Consider the following 21503-nt stretch of genomic DNA (forward strand, 5'->3'; position numbering starts at 1 on the left):
CCTTTATGTTGGCACCGGCTACTCCTTGTCACTTGGCAAATGAAACAAATTTGCGTAAAAAGGAAGAATAGCTATACAAAACATAACACCGGATCAATAAAAAATATACAGTCCAACAGTACATGAGTCGGAAAGTTCTCTGCATTAGTTCAGTCCACGTGCGCATATATAAAGTTAGGTGTTTTGAACAACCAAAACACACAACACATGTAATACACTGCAAGTACAGAACAGAATTATACCTATTGCGTAAAAGTTGCGATCACCACATAAACCAATTATGAACGACGAACAACATTTATGTAACTCATTTAGCGTATTCGAATCATCGGATACCTAATATTTTCCCAAAATGTTGGTGTCCTCTAAAAACTTTTTCAGGGCAAGAAGTGCTCTTTTTTGAAGGCCCGCAGTTGGCCATGGGCCAAGTATCTTTTTAAGAGTGAATGGTCTTCTGTCTAATATAAACAAATCAGCTTGCAGTGCCGTTATTTGTGTATCGTATTTCGTGCATTCAAGAAAAAGATGATGTACAACTTCGTCTGGCTCACCACAAGAACACTGCACACTAGAGACACGTTTTATCCTGTACAAGAAGTGTTTCGTAAATGCAGTACCAAAACGCAGTCGGTGTACCAATGTTTCAAATTTTCTGTTTTGTCTTAGAGTTTCCGGCATTGATAAGTTTATACATGGATCTATAGAGTATAACTCCGAGTTTTTAGTTTGCTGGTCAAACCAGGTAGTTTTGCTGAGGCGACAAGAAATCTGTCTCCGGATCAGACAGACTTCACTACGCAATAGGGGAAGATTGGTTGTCTCTGCGTTATTGTGAGCTCGATTCGCAGCTGCGGCCGCTGCAGTATTACCAGAAATATTGCAGTGCCCAGGTATCCACTGAAATGCAGTTACGTTGTTCATTGTGCTTGCTTTAGTAAGTTCTTTGAGCGTATCATACAATAGCGAAGTCTTCAAAGAATTTTTCCTATTGCTCTGTAGTAATGCATATTGTCCCACTTTGCTATGGCACTCACTTGCCAAGGTCGCCCATAAGCATGGAGGCATGACGACGACTTTATGTAGCTGGCGCAGTGATAATGGAACGAGGAAGATGGAAAGATACCATGGAACGACAAAAGGGTACAACGACGACAGCATGACGAAATGACATGTCGACTGTTAAATTTTACAATGGTATAACGGCGACAACGTGACGACGGTGGCGTGACGACAACCGGATGAAGAAGTGAGAATGACGACGATTTCACGACCAAGACGGCACGGCGACGACGGTATGACAACGGATGCATGAGAGCATCTATGTGACGACGACGCAATAACGACGATGGCCTGACAACGACGGTATAATTGCGATCGAATGAGGACAGCATTATTACGATAGAATGACGAACAAGAAATAATGTTGACGGATCGACGAACGTGGTATTACGACTGCGGCATGACGATAATGGGATGAGCATACTGACGTGATGAAGATGGTGAAACGTCGGCATGACGACAATGGCATGATGGCAACGGTATAACGGTGTATGAATGACTACGATTGTATACGTTGACGATGAAGCGACAACGAGAGCGCAAGTCAATGGCTTGAGGACATTGGGGTGACAAAGAGAGTGTGTCGTGACGACGAAGATATAAAAAGAAAACCTGTATGACGATGATGGCTTGGCGAAGACGGCACGAGGAGAGTCGGATGACGTAGCTATGGCGCGCCAAGTTGCTCGCTTGCTTCCGGCGAAGGTTTAATCCGTGTTCTCCGAGGCGAATATTGAAGCACCGTCCGGTTTGGCCTATGTACGTCTTCTTGCAGGGCAGTGGAATTTTGTACACGACTGGCATATGTGCCCAACTCGCAAGCAATTGATGATGCTCTCTGGCTGATGCATGGAACTGTCTTTTAGTCCATCTTCATGAAGTGGCAGTGTTCGACTCCTAACGATCCCAACACTGAAAACTACTTCGCTTCAGTTTTCAGCAGCCAACTCTTGCAGAGTGCAGGTACATTCATTTTCTATCCAACTGCCTATATAGAAGCCATCTACAGTGACTGCAATGAATGCCATGTTGCCTTAAAATTAAGGAAAATAAATTGCTTATTTCTGGAGGTGAGGTTGCAGATCGTATACAAAGGGCTCGACTGGAGCAAGACAAAAAGTGCATACGAAAGAGCCTTTAGGCGGGGACTAGTCTAGCGGCATCTGTACAAAGGTAAAAAAAGAACAGATCTTCATGCTTGCCAAAGAAAAGCTTTTGTATTCAAACTAAGCATGCAAGTGAAAGGCTCAATACAGACATGGATGTGACATTCTCCAGTTCGCAGCTTCGCAAAAAACCTTAAACGAAAAAATTGGGAAATGGACCATCGACAATGACTCTCACTGCAAGCGAATAGCCGATAGCTTCAATAAAGCTATTTGCTTTATAAAAGGAATGATGTGCTTGACAACATATATTTGAAGCTGTGAGGATATTATGTAGCGTTCGTTGTTTAACTACGTAATTCTGTACAGAACACAGCCAGCACATCTTGGGGGTTCGTATAGGTGGACCGCAAGTGCGCCTGGAGGAGGTACGACAGTTCTCGTTCACCGACGAATGCGCCTTGCAATGCGAGTGCGGGCGAATTTTATGTCGGTGCCTTTGCTCCAACCTCCGATCAGGGACCTCTCACCACCGACCACGGAAACGGGTGAAAGATCCAGGGAAAGCTATTCGCTTTAATAAACCTTCTGCACGCACCCCGTGTTATCCACAATTGCGTATTGGACAATACGCAACACGTATGCCAATGTCCTTCACGCTACTGCGATTGGGATTATTTATATTAAAGCAAATCGCGCCCGCCTCCAATACATAAGCTCGCCACTCTGACCGCACCAGGGTCGTGTCGCGAATTTTATAATAAAAGCCAATCAGTTGGGATATATCTTAATAAGGCGAAAAGTGGGGCTCACTTGCACTGATCGCGCATACCGAACAGGCCACCATCACTGCCAGCGAGCTTGACATTTTGATCACGTCCTGTCCGGAGGGCCCCGCGCATGAAATGAAATCACGCGTAAGCGCTTTTAGCCGCCACCCTTCCGTGCACACAGGCGTCAACGCGGCAGTAAGCAGCCATGCGCTTGTCCGAAAGACTGGTAGCGGTCAAGCTGGGTGCCACCCCTGCACGCGCACAGCGGTGACGGAGAGACCCGCAGGGTATATGTGGACGAGATTTATGCAGCGCACGCGTTCAGGTCGTGCAGTGTTAGCGAACTTGTCTACTTGGCAGAGAACAAGAGCAAGGCGCCGTCAGAAGCTGTTCACCACCAATCTGGAATCGCTCTCTATTCAATTAGAGCATAATGATGCAAGTAAAAAATAAAAGGGAACAAAAGAAAGAGAGCGAGAGAAAAAAATTATGAGCCATCCCACTCTGTGAAGGTGGTTGACCAGCGAAGATCTTAAGCAAACGACACGGAGGTAACACATAATTTTGAACACAGGTACGAACTCATTTATTGTCTTGATTGGAGGTCATCGTGACGAAAGCTACGGACACTCATTTATTGTATCGATAGGTGGTAATTAACTGACACGCACCTTTAATCACATTCTTTGATAATGTGAAATCGATGCACGTACGCCGCTCGGTTGTCAGTTGGGCCAGATTGGTGTGGCATCGCAAGGGATATGTCTGCAACACGGAACGTGTAAACCGCTCCCTTTTCGATACCGGCACATGAACATTGAAATCACCGACAACGACAAGAGGGGTAGTGTCATCGCAGCTAGTTTACGCAAAGTCAGTAGCCATAAACCTTACGGGACTATGAGTCGTGACATTTTTTTGCTTGCTTATGGGGTATGATACATTACTCACGGGGTTGTCAGCCAATGATGATGACAGTTTTCGACATGCTGTCCACTATGTTGTGTGCGTGATTACAAAGAATTTAAGCACTGTTCGCTTCACTTTGCTGAGTGCTTGTAGCGTCTGCCTTAAGGGGCTATGAGCCATTGCATTTTTTGTTTGCTTACGGGAGCCTGAATGCTTACGTGGGTACGAGCCATTGATGATGATAGTTTTTGTTCACGGAGGACAAAAATGCATGGAACCCTAGCCCTATACAGCTTCGCTGTAAAAAGGGACACAGGCCCGTAACAAACATCCGAGTGGACAGGTTCATAACCTTGCTCTTCGAACGCGTCGGGTGAATGATAGAACTAAGGAAAAAGATTCCATAGTAGTTCACATGAAGGCGTACGCAAGCTAGCTGATGTTAGTTCATGTTAAAAAAGTGTTCTGTAAAGCATGCAGGCAGCTAAGAAATAGACAAAAAGACATGCTCTGAAAATCATTGTGTTTATGGCGTTTCTGTCTCATTCCGCGATTATAAGCGCGGTGTTGTAATTCAGAATGCGTGTTTGCCTTTACTAAACGTAATCATATTCAACAACAGCGCCAACGGACAAGTGCCGTAGTCAAACAGATTTGGTGGTAGCATGAAGGGCCGTCTTTCGTGCGCATCACTGCATTCCTTGCATGTGTAATGCTTTGTTCTTAAGATGAATGTATACGAACTTGTCAAGCTTCGCCTTCATTTAAATGCAATATTTCTGCTCAACTGTTCACACCGGCGTGGAGCTTCGAGCGACGCACATTTATGCACTTCTTAAACGGCGGGAGAGGGGAGCAGGGAACGGCGCGTGCAAACACTGAAATCTGCATATTGCACACCCATCCAACCAGCCACTGCGCCTTTATTTTAACATGACGGTGTTCGGCCGCGCTATCGCAGTTCTCGTAATGCGTGCCCTGTGGTGAATGAGATAAGAAAGGCACGCGAGAAAAAAAAAAGTGGAAGAAATCGAAACCAATGTGCGGTTAACGGCCTCTGTCGTCATTCTGGAGCTTCTAATTAATCGACCGTCATAAATGAAGAGCAGCGTCTTTCACATTTCTTGACATTTTACTCGATCTTGCTATCTGTATTTTTGCATCCCTCGCGGCAGCCGTACTCTGATTTCTCTGCCCCGTTTAGTGCTCGCGCGAAAACCATTAGCGATCGTCCCAAAAGGGTCGTTTTCTTCCTTCCGCCGACCAGTCAGACCCGACCCGACAATTGTAGAAGAACGTTCAGTCCCGGAGAATGAAAGGAACGCAGCGCAATAAAATGTCTTAAAATAAATTTAAGGCCCAGTCTACGACACGCACGGGCCGTGACACCGGTGGAACGGTGTTCCAGTGTGGTAACCCTCCACTATCAGAACGTCCCCTACCCGAAAAAATTCCCTCTAAGAGAAAAAATAATTGCAGGACGCTTAAGGTTCGCCTTTAAAAGTGAACCGTGATAGTAATAAAAAACAATTTTTTGTGGGCTGTCATTCTCAAGATTCCGAAGAATAACCTTGTCAAGAATGTAAGACAAGGTACGAGCAACTTAAGTGATGGAATCATGTGGCAATACAACCCGTATGTACCGCATGTCATAAAGCAAAGCGTGGCATATCATCATCATCATCAGCCTAGTTGCGCCCACTGCAGGGCAAAGGCCTCTCCCATACTTCTCCAACTACCCCGGTCATGTACTAATTGTGGCCATGTTGTCCCTGCAAACGTCTTAATTTCATCCGCCCACCTAACTTTCTGCCGCCCCCTTGCTACGCTTTCCTTCCCTTGGAATCCAGTCCGTAACCCTTAATGACCATCGGTTATCTTCCCTCCTCATTACATGTCCTGCCCATGCCCATTTCTTTTTCTTGATTTCAACTAAGATGTCGTTTACCCGCGTTTGTTGCCTCACCCAATCTGCTCGCTTCTTATCCCTTAACGTTACACCCATCATTCTTCTTTCCATAGCTCGTTGCGTCGTCTTCAATTTCAGCAGAACCCTTTTCGTAAGCCTCCAGGTTTCTGCCCCATATGTGAGTACTGGTAACACACAGCTGTTATACACTTTCCTTCTGAGGGATAGTGGCAGCCAACTGTTCATGATTTGAGAATGCCTGCCAAACGCACCCCAGCCCATTCTTATTCTTCTGGTTATTTCAGTCTCATGATCCGGATCCGTGGTCACTACCTGCCCTAAGTAGATGTATTCCCTTACCACTTCCAGTGCTTCGCTACCTATCGTAAACTGCTGTTCTCTTCCGAGACTGTTAAACAATACTTTAGTTTTCTGCAGGTTAATTTTCAGACCCACCCTTCTGCTTTGCCTCTCCAGGTCAGTGAGCATGCATTGCAATTGGTCTCCTGAGTTACTAAGCAAGGCAATATCATCAGCGAATCGCAAGTTGCTAAGGTATTCTCCATCAACTTTTATCCCCAATTCTTCCCACTCCAGGCCTCTGAATACCTCCTGTAAACATGCTGTGAATAGCATTGGAGATATCGTATCTCCCTGTCTGACGCCTTTCTTTATAGGGATTTTGTTGCTTTCTTTGTGGAGGACTACGGTGGCTGTGGAGCCGCTATAGATATCTTCCAGTATTTTTAAATATGGCTCATCTACACCCTGATTCCGTAATGCCTTCATGACTGCTGAGGTTTCGACTGAATCAAACGCTTTCTCGTAATCAATGAAAGCTATATATAAGGGTTGGTTATATTCTGCACATTTCTCTATCACTTGATTGACAGTGTGAATATGGTCTATTGTTGAGTAGCCTTTACGGAATCCTGCCTGGTCCTTTGGTTGACAGAAGTCTAAGGTGTTCCTGATTCTATTTGCGATTACCTTAGTAAATACTTTGTAGGCAACGGACAGTAAGCTGATCCATCTATAATTTTTCAAGTCTTTGGCGTCCCCTTTCTTATGGATTAGGATTATGTTAGCGTTCTTCCAAGATTCCGGTACGCTCGAGGTTATGAGGCATTGCGTATACAGGGTGGCCAGTTTCTCTAGAACAATCTGACCACCATCCTTCAACAAATCTGCTGTTACCTGATCCTCCCCAGCTGCCTTCTCCCATTGCATAGCTCCTAAGGCTTTCTTTACTTCTTCTGGCGTTACCTGTGGGATTTCGAATTCCTCTAGGCTATTCTCTCTTCCACTATCGTCGTGGGTGCCACTGGTACTGTATAAATCTCTATAGAACTCCTCAGCCACTTGAACTGTCTCATCCATATTAGTAACGATATTGCCGGCTTTGTCTCTTAACGCACACATCTGATTCTTGCCTATTCCTAGTTTCTTCTTCACTGTTTTTAGGCTTCCTCCGTTCCTGAGAGCCTGTTCAATTCTATCCATATTATAGTTTCTGATGTCCGCTGTCTTACGCTTGTTGATTAACTTAGAAAGTTCTGCCAGTTCTATTCTAGCTGTAGGGTTAGAGGCTTTCATACATTGGCGTTTCTTGATCAGATCTTTCGTCTCCTGCGATAGCTTACTGGTTTCCTGTATAACGGTGTTACCACCGACTTCTATTGCGCACTCCTTAACGATGCCCATGAGATTGTCGTTCATTGCTGCAACACTAAGGTCCTCTTCCTGAGTTAAAGCCGAGTACCTGTTCTGTAGCTTGATCCGGAATTCCTCTAGTTTCCCTCTTACCGCTAACTCATTGATTGGCTTCTTGTGTACCAGTTTCTTCCGTTCCCTCCTCAAGTCTAGGCTAATTCGAGTTCTTACCATCCTATGGTCACTGCAGCGTACCTTGCCGAGCACGTCTACATCTTGTATGATGCCAGGGTTCGCGCAGAGTATGAAGTCGATTTCATTTCTAGTCTCACCATTCGGGCTCCTCCACGTCCGCTTTCGACTAACCCGCTTGCGGAAAAAGGTGTTCATTATCCGCATATTATTCTGTTCTGCAAACTCTACTAATAATTCTCCTCTGCTATTCCTAGAGCCTATGCCATATTCCCCCACTGACTTGTCTCCAGCCTGCTTCTTGCCTACCCTGGCATTGAAGTCGCCCATCAGTATAGTGTATTTTGTTTTGACTTTACCCATCGCCGATTCCACATCTTCATAAAATCTTTCGACTTCCTGGTCATCATGACTGCATGTAGGGGCATAGACTTGTACCACCTTCAATTTGTACCTCTTATTAAGTTTCACAACAAGACCTGCCACCCTCTCGTTAATGCTATAGAATTCCTGTATGTTACCAGCTATTTCCTTATTAATCAGGAATCCGACTCCTAGTTCTCGTCTCTCTGCTAAGCCCCGGTAACACAGTACATGCCCGCTTTTTAGCACTGTATATGCTTCTTTTGTCCTCCTAACCTCACTGAGCCCTATTATATCCCATTTACTACCCTCTAATTCCTCCAATAACACTGCTAGACTCGCCTGACTAGATAGCGTTCTAACGTTAAACTTTGCCAGGTTCAGATTCCAATGGCGGCCTGTCCGGAGCCAGGTATTCTTAGCACCCTCTGCAGCGTCACAGATCTGACCGCCGCCGTGGTCAGTTGCTTCGCGGCTGCTGGGGACTGAGGGCCGGGGTTTGATTGTTGTATTCATATAGGAGGTTGTGGCCAAGTACTGCACCAGGGTGGCCAATCCTGCTCTGGTGAGAGAGTGCGTTACCGGTTCTGGTCACCGGGATCAGGCCGCACTCCAGGCCTGTTTGTGCAATTTTCTCAACACACGTTTTTTTTTGTATTTTCTGGTGGAGAATTGCGCGGCACCTGGATTTGAATCACGGTCCTCTTGCACTGGAGCCGGATACTCTACCGTCCCCGCAGGAGTTAAACTAAAAATTGGATTATGGGGTTTTGCGTGACAAAACCACTTTCTGATTATGCACGCCGTAGTGGAGGACTCCGAAAATTTCGACCACCTGGGGTTCTTTAACGTGCACCAAATTCTAAGTACACGGGTGTTTTCGCATTTCGCCCCCATCGAAATGCAGCCGCCGTGGCCGGGGTCCGATCCCGCGACCTCGTGCTCAGCAGTCTAACACCATAACCACTGAGCAACCACGGCGGGTCCCTCATATGGATATAGATACACCTATATAGATAACATATAGATATAGATATACATATAGATATACCTAAATATATAGGGGTGTTTTCGCTCACGTGGACGCAGGCGCCGGGCGCCGACACCGGATTATCTGCGACGTGGGACCCTTGACGCTATCGTCTTAAAGAATAAATCGAAGATATTGCTCAACTCTTCTCATTCGTCATACAAGGAGTAACAATGTCGACCATAGAAAAGGCGAGATGGTGCGCAAGACCATTGAATTCATCGACAAGCGGAAAGTGCATGAAAAAAAACTGATAGTATTCCGTCGAGGGACCAGAAGGAGGGGAGAGACATCGTGGGATAGTTTTCGGCCAGTTGCGCTGCCGTGTGCATCAGCGTGCTCCCAGGGGACAGCACCGCGCTCGGAAGGGGTGCCCGCCGGTGCGGAGAGGAAAATGCCCCTGCGGTGTAGAAACGGCAATAGCTCGCCCTTCCAACTGTATACGACATTGGTCACCAATACAAAGTACGTGCGAGGAGAGAGCTACAAAGCTACAGCAAGTAAACACACCAAGTGTAGAGAGAGAAACAAGAAAAGAGCACTTGGAACGCGGACCTGGAAGACGGGCTTTTCGCTGGAGCGTGTAACAGCAGCAGCAGCAGGGGCACGCGGGGCAATTGAGCGCAGGATGGCATGAATCCCAGAGGACAAATCGGGGACCGACACCCTCTTCTCCCCCTTCCTTTTCTAGTTCCCCCCCCCCCTCTTCCTTCTAATGGATCCGAACGAAACGCTCTACTCTAATTGCGAGTCGCCCACCGTGCCCGGTCGCTGCTGTGCTTGAGCTGCTCCACCCTTGCTGCGTGATTCATTGGTGGAACACCGGCTTATACGGTCCCCTTTCTTACTTGCATATTGCTATTTTTCTTCGAAAGAGTCTAACCCTGCTTCTCAGCGAACCTTGACGTGTGAAGCCGACGATTCGGTTCTGTGCTGACCACCTGTCTGGACAGCCTAGCATCTCGACACCAGAGCTCGCGGACGAAAGTGCAGTGCATTGGATGTTGGGGAACGAGATATGTTTTAGAGATGTTGCGGAGAGCTTAACTGGGCATTTGCTCTGGTCTTTCGGGCCGAGGACACGGGGTTATTGCGTTGGGGGTGCAGTAATTGGGAGCGCCTTGGCGATAACCCTTTCAGATCCATGCTCGCTGTGCTATAAACCGCATGTAAGCTCATGATTAGAGTAGCTATATTAAAAGAGGCCTAATATATGATTAGATCAATATATCTATAACAAAAATATAAAATGCTTGCTGGGACATATTTTCCAACATTATCAAAAACGTCAGAGGCTACAACAATTATGCTATGCCACAGTGATTTACATAGGAAGCCCGGCATCAATTAAGTTTTCCGCTTGCACACACATAAAAAAAATGTAGGAAAAATTTTTTTCGTTCCTCAATGGCAGTGTGAAATCATATCCAGAAGCCAGTAGCTAAATAGCTTGAGTGTACTTCGCCATATCCTACCTTTCACAACTATCTGCGCCTCCCGCGATAATTTTCTATACTGCAGCAATGCCTGACTTACTTGTGTGTGTATCTCTGTTTGAAATGCACTTGATTTAGTTAGACCTATTGGATCTCGTTGCCATTATCCATATAACGTGTAATATATAGCTGTGCTTAATTGACCTGTGCACAATAGCAGGAACTGCTGAACGTGCCGTTCTCCCTGTTCGGCTTTTCTTCCCCAATTTTGAGTGGCTGTCTATGGACTTTGGTGAGAACTGCATTGTCACCGAGATGGTTCCGACTTCCCCTCATTTTGTAATACAATTATCAAAGGATAACTACATCTTCATTTCTCGGATAGTAAAATAGTACAAATTGCAAGCCATCCAAAGCCTAAGCGGCTTTCAAGGCTGCATCTTGCAGACAGCAGGGTACCATAACTGACGTGCTCATTAAATTTCAACGTAGATTAAGATGTAACAATACAGTCATCAGAAGTAGAAAGTGAAGAAGCACAAACAGATAATGTGAAACACGTCATGCCCGAAAGCAATCAGATTAATCAGCTTACACATCTGAGTACTTCGTAAAATTGTAATTTTCATTCAGTGCGAAAAATACAATGTAACAAATTGAAAACATTGCGATCATAATACATTCTTAATATATAGTTCCCCATATTGCTTAAGGGTAACTACGTATTGTGTTATATTCCTTTGGTCTGAGTCCATCGGCTGGTACGGACTGTACCCTAAATGTAATCGACAAAAATGTGCTTCCCCAGATCAACTTGGGTGATGAGAATTAAAATTAGGAAGCAACAAACGTTTCAGATTATTACCCCATTGGGCAAGACACAGATCATGTACGCAATGAGATTAAATGAGGAAAGTAAGATAGATATCATTCTTCTTTCTTTTTGCCATCGACAAGAGCTGTTAGCCTAAACAGTTACAAATATTTACAAATTATCATGTTTGGAGAAGGCAGTGTCTGAACAGTTCTGAACGCTTCAAATAGATCCAAGTGAATAACTCCACAGAATATCTTAGTGACCGTTTTATTTCTCTGAGCAAACGCATATGTTGCCAGTACGCATTATACATGATGACTGCTCTTAGAACTAAATACAGCGAAAAAGGCATGAATGCACTTAGAAACGTTGTGACGCCCATAGCTATCGACTGTGCTTTCCACACTGTAAAGACTTAGCCATTCCTGCTATCTGTGTTCTTACACTTTCTCTTACGCCCTGATAAATAGACAAAGGCTCCAAGATCAATAAGCAAACCGTCAACCCAAAAGTTCTTGCGCAGTGTGCAGGCCTGCTTTAGCGGGTTATACTATATATACAAGCAATACATATGCACGTGCGATTGGTTACATTAATTCATCTCCCTCTCGGATGTCTAATTTTTCCATCAAAGCATCAGATCTTGTTTAGCAACGCGCTACCCAGATAATTCGGGTGACACGTCGAAGTTGTAAGACTTTATTTCTTTTATTTTTTGCTTCGTTTCCTCGGAATTTCATTCCATCCTGACTGATTCAGTGATCAATACTAGTACCTGCGCGTTTAAGACCCCATCTCAGTGAAGGGTGAGTAAACAAACATCGACCGCGCGGCGCCAGTACTTTGAGCCAACGTGAGGGATGAAGATAGAAAGGCCCGACGATGATGGACGACGCATGGATTTAATCGGCTTGCGTCAACATTTGGCCGATCCTGCGGGAAGCAGCAAAGCGCCTCAGTCGGAAGGTCGATGTCTCTTCTCTCGCTACGCCTCGCCCTCGCCACTACGCAACGCACGTGAACGCTGGTTTCGTTTGACGCCTCCCTACAAACCCAGTTATTAAAGTCTCACGGAAAACTGGAATACAAAAAACAAACAAAGCAAAAATTAAAAATAAGCAGTATGGTTAAAAAATATGGAGCATAAATGCAACGCTTGAGACGCGAGGTTGTTAGCAAAGCCGCTGCTCGACAGAGAACTGACGTACAAAGACGCGAGCAAACCTTGACAGCTTGCAGAAGGCGTCTTAAGGTTGTCGCAACGTCGAGGTGCCTTTCTTATAAAATGAAAGGGCGAAGGGATGACGCGAGTACGCATGGCACGACGAAAAAAAAGAAAGAAACAAACAAAGAATAAAGCGACGTGAAGTAGGGAAGGGTGCGGAGCGTCGCAAATTAGTGGCTGGACACGCCAGCCGCAACCGCGATGGTTTTAAGAGACTTCTTTCTCGAGTGTGCAATGGCGGCGACAGGTCGGTAAAGACTCTTAGTGACAAGGCAGGAAAGTATACAAGAAGAATATGAAGTCCGTAGAGACTCTTGAAAGCACTGTTCGCGCATCAACTGGCGGTGTTTTTTTATTATTTTGACGTTACTTTAGGACGAGAAAGCGAATGGTTATATTGCAAAGCCCCATTAGCCTCTTCTTTTCCAGCATATAAAGCGACATTAAACCACACCGTCACCTTTCTTTTAATCATTTGGAAAACAGGTTCCCAGGATAAGCATGGCATGACAGCGAGAGAAAAAAAAAGGAAGACACTGGACTGCCTTTCTGTATCCTGCCCTTTCATAAAACTGACTGCAGAAAGACAACAAAGAAGCTAGCAAACATCACGTACGGCTGGGCGCATTGTTTGCTCGTCCCCTCACAGGCCTTGTTTAGGCGCTCGCTTGCTACTGGCAAATGAAACGTTGAAGCGCACCCGCCCGAAAAAAAGCAATCAAATGAGTAAAAACCCCTCGACCCGAGGAGAAGGGCCACCACGGCAAACTTTTCCTGCAGACTCGGTGGACAACATAAAGAACGACTGGGAGGCCTGCTTAATGCAGCTGGAGAAGGGGATGTACAAATGGAAGCACGCTGCCCCATAGGAGTATCGCAAGTGAAAAGAAGGTTAGGGATGGGGACGGTAAGTATGGAACAGCAGGAGAGCCGAGAGCAATCGTCTTAACAGCAAGGTCACGAAGTCAAGTCGAGACGGGATGGTGCGCCGGAAGACGGGGGAAAAGACGACGCGGCAAGAGTGGTCGTCCTCCCGATTCGAGACTGCCATCCGTCCGGTTCGAAGTGGGAAAAGGGAAAGCGTTGAAGAGCGAGACAAAGTCAAAAGGCCGCGAAGGAAGAAGCCATGATCGCGAAAGGGCCGCAGCGCCACCAACTCGCGAAGAAGCAGAGGCTGCCGCAGTCGTCGGCAGGCACTTTAACGCGATAGACGAGAGGAACGTGTCCTATCGATCCCGCCGAAATTCCACCGAGGAATCCCACCGCTGCCATCGCGGCACACGCACTCGCGCACGGACTGCTAAGCACACAGACGCGAACACTCGCACGGACAAGCAAATAAACAAACACGGAGCAACACAAGCAGCGTGCAGACGCGAGAAGCGAACGCCAGCACGAACCGCACACAGCTCGGAGACCAGGCGACGGTGCGACTCGACATGCCCTAGAACTAAGAGCGAAAGCAAAGAGAGAACAGAGAAAACAATAGATCTCAAATAAAGGGAAAAAAACGAACAATAGCATGCGACTGGAAAGCGGGAGATGGCGTGAAAGAAAGTGAATGAACATAAACGAAAACAGACAACGTCGGGTAAACGAAAACGTTTACGGGTCCTGCAGGAGGAATTGGGATATAGAGACAGCCAGAGAGAAGGAAATCGGGTCAGAGTTGAAAACATATAAGGACACGATCGGGAAAAGAAGCGAGGGCGGGCAATACCGGGAAGACTAACAGCGCTGTCCTTTTTCTCCCCCACAGAAAACATTACCGAGGCGGCGAAGGAGAGCGATGTGACAACGTTCAGGAGGATGGGCAACGGAGGAGTAAACGAAGAGAGGCCGTACACAGAATAGGGCCGAGAAAGAGAATGCATTAACGCAGAGACAGAGGAGAAGTGCTTTGTGGAAACACAGCGAGCGACAGAAAGGCAGGTGGGGTGGGATAAGAGCGTGCCAGAAGGCACGAAGCTGTCCTCGAGGCACACACACGGAGGCTCGCACGAACGGAGGGTCCACAGAGGGAAGACGACGATGACGAGGAAAAAGCAGTCGGGGGGGGGGGCAAAAATAAAAAGCATCAGGACAGCTATCCCGGACAAAGTGCAAAGACAAACAGCCTTCGACGGCCGTTTACTCTAGACGGGCGCCAATAAACCGTCCGCTCCTCTGGGGACAAGCCTGGTTTCTAATAAGGTCCAATAAAGAAGGAGCCACCACCGTTATAAACAGATGATAAGAACTCGGCGTCAGTCTGCCGCGGGTTGTAGGTACGACCGATACAATAGGGATAGGAAAGGAGTTGAGGGTGATATATACATTTATATATATATATATATATATATATATATATATATATATATATAGAACCCCACCACCCATATATAAATTAGCCTCCCCAATTATTACCGATCAATGGGAGTGGAAACAAGGTTGCGGGATCCCATTTTCCCAATAAATCACACCGGCCATTCGCTACCCGACGGGTCAACGCGGGGTCGGAAGGGTGTGTATTCTCGGTGACCTTGGCGACCGGCGCGAACATTTCCCAGGGACCGTGGATGGGGTCCGGAGAACGTTCTTCCGGAGATTGATTAATTCGACGCCAGGAAGGGCGCTGGGCTTCTTTTGAGCAGTACGCCCCTTTGTCTTAGCCTAAAACAATACCATTCAGCTCTACGTTATTTGTTTGCCAGACAACAATGGATCTAGATCGATTTGATTGAGTTCACAGTAGTGCTTGTGCTGTGCAATTAGAGTGAGCCTAGGCGTACACCTAAATTGCCGCACGTGGTACTCTTTTGGACAAGCTATCTTCTTTTCTTATTGGCAAGCTTACTAGTCCACTAGGCTTTCTTGTGACTGATATTCCGGAAGGCCTCAAGAGGCAAGAGTTCAAACATGCATTCAGAGTATCATATACTTAACGCGGCCTACACTAACTGCTTTAGGCGTAAAACTCAATTGACAGTCTCACCGGTATGCTCTGTGAGTAACGTTCTTGAGGACTGGCAACATCCACTATGTGACTGGTGCCACTAGCTGCTAGTGCGGCAATTTTAACAGTGGAGCTGTTTAAGCTTTTAGTTCTGCTGTGGAGCGTTACCAGAAAACTCAGGCCAACTGCGCGCCGCCTCGCGTTGCCTAGCAACCACCGGCGAGAGCACCAAGCCACGTCAACTCGATCTTGACTACTCCGAAGTCCCGCACACTTTCGTGCAGGTCCTTCCAAACAGCCGAACCGAATCCCCACTCAACATCCTAAACGTGTACAGCCCCCCAAGTGACAAAAACACTAATGTAGCCACTCGCCTCCGCAAGGCGTGTGCGACCGTGCTGAACAAGATGCTACTTATAGTGGGTGACTTTAACGCACCACACGCCGAGTGGGGCTACCCCAGCAAAGCCTGTGGTCGCAAAGGAGCCAAGGTTTGGGACACTGCCCAGACATTGGCTCTGACGCTCCTCCTCGACTCCGAACGACCCACCCGTTTCGGAAACAACATCACGAAAGACAGCTGCCCCGACCTCACTTTCGCCCTCAACATCCCAAATGCGCGCTGGCAAAATCTCGGTATGAACATAGGTAGCGCTCACTATGTTCTCAGCCCTACCTTCACAGCCACACACAGCAAGGGCCCCCGCAGCACACTGAAACACACCAACTGGGACGCTTTCCGGTACGTACGAGCTCAACGTCCGCAAAGCCCCATAGACGACCTCGACACATGGACAGATACTCTGCTCCGCGATGCAGCCAACGCCCCCTCCACAGTCACCCAGGAGGAGGGTGGCCCAACCCCAGATGCTAAACTCTTGCATATGTGGAAGGCCCAGCGCAGCCTCCACGCTCGCTGGCTCCGACGCAAACACAACCGCCCTCTCAAGCTTCGCCTCACTCGCCTCGAACGAGAGATTGAAGCCTACTCCACCAAACTTAGTCAGGAATAATGGCATCAGACTTGCGACCGACTCAACGGGCAGTTGGGATGCAAGAATATATGGTTTCTGCTCAAGCACTTGCTTGATCCGACCCACACCAAGTCTGCATCACACAAGAATCTCAACCGCGTCATACACGCATTTCCAGACACGAACCAGGAACTCCTCATTACCTTGAAAGACAAATACATAAAGACCTCCACCGACATTCCCACCTCTTTAAATTACAAAGGCTCCCAGAACCCAGACATGGACAGAGACATCATGGCGTCGGAAGTCCGCGCCGCTCTCAACCGCATCAAGACTACCGCGGCCGCCGGCGATGACCATATCACGAACAAAACGCTCCGCAACCTCGACGACCAGTCGGTCGCACCACTTACGGACCTTTTCAACCACCCCTGGCATGAAGGTCGCCTTCCAGACTCATGGAAGCATGCCAAGGTAATCTTCATACCCAAACCAGGCAAACGACTTGATCTGGGCAACCTCCGGCCCATCTCGCTCACGCCTTGCCTGGGGATGGTTATGGAGCACGTAGTTCTGAACAGACTCCACACTCACGCAGACAAGGAGGTTCTCCTCCCCCCCCCACCATGTTTGGGTTGCGGGCTGACTCTCTACTCAAGACATCATGTGGCAGATACAACACGACATACTCGACCCGGGTCCCGTCCGGGCGACACGCACCATTCTCGGCCTCGACGTCAGTAAAGCGTTCGACAAGGTGTCGCACGCTTGTATACTGACCAACCTCTCGCAGATGAATGTAGGCACTCGCACCTACAACTATATTGCCAACTTTCTTCACAACCGCACTGTTGAACTCCACATTGGAGACCTCTGCAGTGACAAAGTCACCATGGGCACCCGCAGAACACCACAGGGAGCTGTTTTGTCCTCGTTCCTATTCAACATTACTATGCGAGGCCTCCCCACACTCCTCGACACCATACCCCACATTAAGCACTCAATATACGCCGATGACATCACCCTCTGGACAAACTCTGGCTCGGACGGGGAGATACAAGATTCACTTCAACAGGCAATCGACACCGTCCACACTTACGTGCAGGCAAACGCTCTGGTTTCTCGCCAACCAAGTCTGAACTGTTAGTTATACGAGACAGACGTATTCGCCGACCCGTCCCCGACCCTCAAGAGCCGATCACGCTCCACATTGCCACCCACCCCATAGCCCCCGTACAGACCATCCGCGTGTTAGGCATGCTGGTGCAGAACAACACGCAGAACTCGGAAGCCATCCAACGCCTCCGAACCACAGCCCACCAAATCAACGGCCTAATCCGCCGCATTGCCACTCGCCGCAGGGGAATGCGGGAGACCGACCTCTGCTGCCTCACACAAGCTTACCTCATTAGTAGGATTGTCTACACATACCCTTATTACCACCTCCGCCGCAAAGACGAAGAGGCAGTAAATAGCATCATCCTCTCGGCGTACAAGGCGGCAATGGGACTTCCCCAGTCCGCCAGCACACAGCGTCTGCTCCAGCTTGGAGTATACAACACCCTCACAGAACTGATAAAGGGACACAAGACTGCACAGATACACCGTCTTTCTCGCACCGAACACGGTCGTTACATTCTTAATCTTCTTAACATCAACCCTACAGGTGACATCCACCCCACTGCTTCCCTCCCGACTGGAGTCTGCAGTCGGCTGGTCATCAAACCCATGGCCAAGAATATGCTACCCGGCCGCCACGATAGGCGCCGCCAACTGAAGGCACAAGCCTTAGACGTCACCTACTCCGCCGATGAACCTGCCATGTACGTGGACGCGGCGAAATGCGACTCTAACACATACGTAGTCTGCTTAGCGACGCCAACCACCACTCTAATCAGTGCTGCTACAGTGCGCACACACTTCTCCACCGCTTCCGAAGAGGTCGCGATCGCGCTAGCCATCGCGGATCTCCGCACGTGCACGGTTCTCAGTGACTCTAAACAAGCCATCCAAAATTTCTAAAAAAGACTCACTCTGTCTCCCCGCCGCACACATCCTCCGCGGTTGCGCTCTCGACAGAACTGTAAGCTTAGTGTGGGTACCTGCTCACGCGGGGAACTATGGGAACGAAGGGGTCGACCGTTTAGCCCGAGGCCTAACTAACCGGGAGGCCGGCCCTCGAACCCAGATGCGCTCGCAGAGGCCCCCAAATCTTATGCTGACATTACCAACTTCTACAAGGAGACGAGACGCGTGTACCCGCCTCGCTACCCCGATCTCGAACGAGCGCAAGCCGCCATGCTTCGCAGATTGCAGACTGAGTCAATCCTCAGTCATTCTAGGCTTCATCTAATCACTGGAGGGGATTACGACCCCGTCTGTACTAAGTGTGACAATGGAGTGTTCGCCACTAGGGCACACATTCTCTGGGGAGAATGTGTGGGAGGGTAACCCTCCCCCACAATCATTACTGCCAGCTCCCTCCGAGGAGGGTTGGAACCAGCTGCTGACAAGAGCAGACAAAAAAACGCAACTCGCACTCGTCTCGTGGGCCCAAGGCGTCGCCCCCACCTGGGAGCCACACTAGGCCTACTTGCCCTAACTTCCTATTCTACAGTGGCAAATAAAGTTGTTTCTCTCTCTCTCTCTCACGTTATCTCCTCGCACCCCACGCGTGTAGGGCGGAGTCGTGACGTCTCATGCGAGTAAAAACTATGAACAGCAGGCGCGGTGACACAACTCTCGCCTTCTCTGTGCGTACGTGCTGCTGCCATGGGAAGACCGAAGAAAGTCCGGACACCCGATGGAGAAGGGTATTACCAGGAAGAGCGTAGTTCTGCGAAGTGAGGAGCGATGGGTTGCCGCCGAGCTGATCTGGAACACGGCGCCGAAGCTGCGGCTGAGAAGAGGCGACGCCGAATCGAGGATGCCGAGTTTCAGTCCAGGGAACACGATAGTCGGCGCCTGAACGCTCGACGTCGCCGAGAAAGCGATCCCGGCCTGCGACTGCTCGAAAACTTCCAGCGTCAAGCCCGCCGAGACAACAATTTAGCAAAACCTAGAAACAACTTGGCCAAGCCTACCATAACCTCCCAAAGTTAGAAACCACATAGCCTAGCCGACCAACAACTTAGGAAAGCCTAGCATAGCCTCGCAAAACCTACAAATAAGTTAGGCAAGCCCCGTAAAAGCTAGGTGTTCACAAGCTCCGCTGTTGACTCCAGCCTTGCACCACTAGTGCAAGCTGCGCACGTTTTTTTACGTGAAAGCGTCAAATAGCCCACTGAGCGAAAAAGCCAGCGTCTGTCGTCTGTAGCAGCGAAACGGCAAGTGAATCTTCATTGGCTGCGACGCCACGTTACGAGTGGACCTCGACGGAACGGAGCGGGCTAAAGGGAACACCTGCTGCCGCGATTGCGCTCCAGTTGTTGCGTGAGGGGACAGGGCATCACCGCGACGTCGCCTTCCCTCTCGCTCCCTGAAGCCTGTGCTATCAGCACGTTCCGCTGGTGCTCCTTCTCTCCCCCTACTTTCATTCCCTACCCCCTGTGCAGCGCGGTTGAGGTGTCCTCTGCTGAGAGACAGTTACTGCGCTGCACTTTACCCCAACCTTTCCTTCCCATACTCAAGAATCTCCTTCTCTCTCTCTCTCTCCTTTTCCGCGGTTTTTGCCTGCGTTCTAACTGAGCCTCGGTAACGCCAAATGAAAACACGCCAAGCGTCTCAACGCGCTCGCTTGCCCGCGAGGAGAACTCGAAGGACCGCTCAGCCGCGTTCAAGTGAACATTAATGCTTTCGTATTGAATACTCGTATATGCTTAGATGTACTCATTTTTTTTTTATGCAGCAGTACACTTGCCGCGCGACTCAAGCTTGGGGTTACGGCAGATTCTCGGCACGTGGAAAAGGACCCCCTGCACTTTGCGGGCTACCAAAGCACTGCTGGTGCTTCTAAGGTCCACGGGTCCACGGGCGTTAAGAAATCTTTGTGAATAGCTTTATTGTATATGTGAGTCCATGTGCTCTTTGCGTGTTTGTGTTGTCACCTTGTATACCCCAATTATCACGCAGCACCTAGAGTAGCATGCCTGGTGATCAGCTAGGCTAACACGCCCAGCTTAACATCAGATGACTTATTCGTCTTAGCAACATTTACAATATTTTTCCACTACTCTCTAGTGCGGGATAGTTCGTAATTATAAACATATGCCTCCTAGGTCATGTGTGAGGGCCGCTCTGATATAGTGTAAAGTTCCAGAGTCATAGTCATTCACTTGCAGAAAATTATAAATAATAGCAACTTGAGCTCTAACATTACGACACGCTGCTGAATTGAATAAACATAGGAAGACGCAAATATATTGTCAGTTCCAAAATTAGTTGTATTAATGCGTATTAATATAATCTCGTCGATAGCCAAGCTCATCAAAACGGCACAAGCCTTGCTGTGATAAAAGTGTGCTTTGACGTCCTAACTTTTGATCAAGCTAACCATGGCATTTTAACAGTAATGTACGTTCTGCTTAAAGTTGGTAAAATTAGATGGATGCGATGATGATACGCATTTATACTACCTACACTGCAAGGTAAATGTTTGCAGACCAAGAACAGAAAGTGTGCTAGCCTTACTGCATATCTTTTAAATTTAGAAAAAGAAGAAGGAAGAAATAATGAAGTAATCAGAAAGAATTAGCTTCCTCATGATGTCGACCTTGTCTCTAAGACCACTTGCTATTCTATTTTTTCTCCTGCAGCCCCTCTGCAATGAACGCAACTCGATCAACTATACATACAGGAATGCAGTTTTGCAGGATCAATGCATGTATAATTTCGCTCCCTATTAAACGACCAAAAGAAATATACTGAAATATTTGAAAAAGAAGTGACACGCATGGAAACGCTGACAAGAGTGCCTTTGTGGCACTGTACAGTGAGATTTCTTTCTTTTTTCTTTTGCAGTGTCCCGCTTTTTATTTTCACCAGCTTGGCACCAACAATACACTATCTTATTCAATTTTGTCGCGGTAGCGTGCGCGTAAAGTGATCCTTCATAAACCCAAGAGATAAGGAGTAGCCGAGATAAAAAATCAAATTTTGCTTTCATCAAAGCAACAGCTTCTCA

The 21503-nt window shown here is 47.9% G+C and overlaps 1 protein-coding gene across 1 annotated transcript; it reads left to right on the forward strand.

Moving 5' to 3' along the window:
- The first annotated feature begins 16660 nt into the window (after positions 1-16660).
- Positions 16661-18403, forward strand: LOC142583500 (uncharacterized). Its single transcript, XM_075693987.1, has 3 exons — positions 16661-16948; positions 17055-17523; positions 17610-18403. The coding sequence occupies exons 1-3, from the start codon at positions 16661-16663 to the stop codon at positions 18401-18403; spliced, it is 1551 nt and encodes a 516-aa protein (XP_075550102.1).
- The last annotated feature ends 3100 nt before the right edge of the window (positions 18404-21503 follow it).

The sequence above is a fragment of the Dermacentor variabilis genome, chromosome 5 (assembly GCF_050947875.1).
Source record: "Dermacentor variabilis isolate Ectoservices chromosome 5, ASM5094787v1, whole genome shotgun sequence".
Taxonomy (NCBI): domain Eukaryota; kingdom Metazoa; phylum Arthropoda; class Arachnida; order Ixodida; family Ixodidae; genus Dermacentor; species Dermacentor variabilis.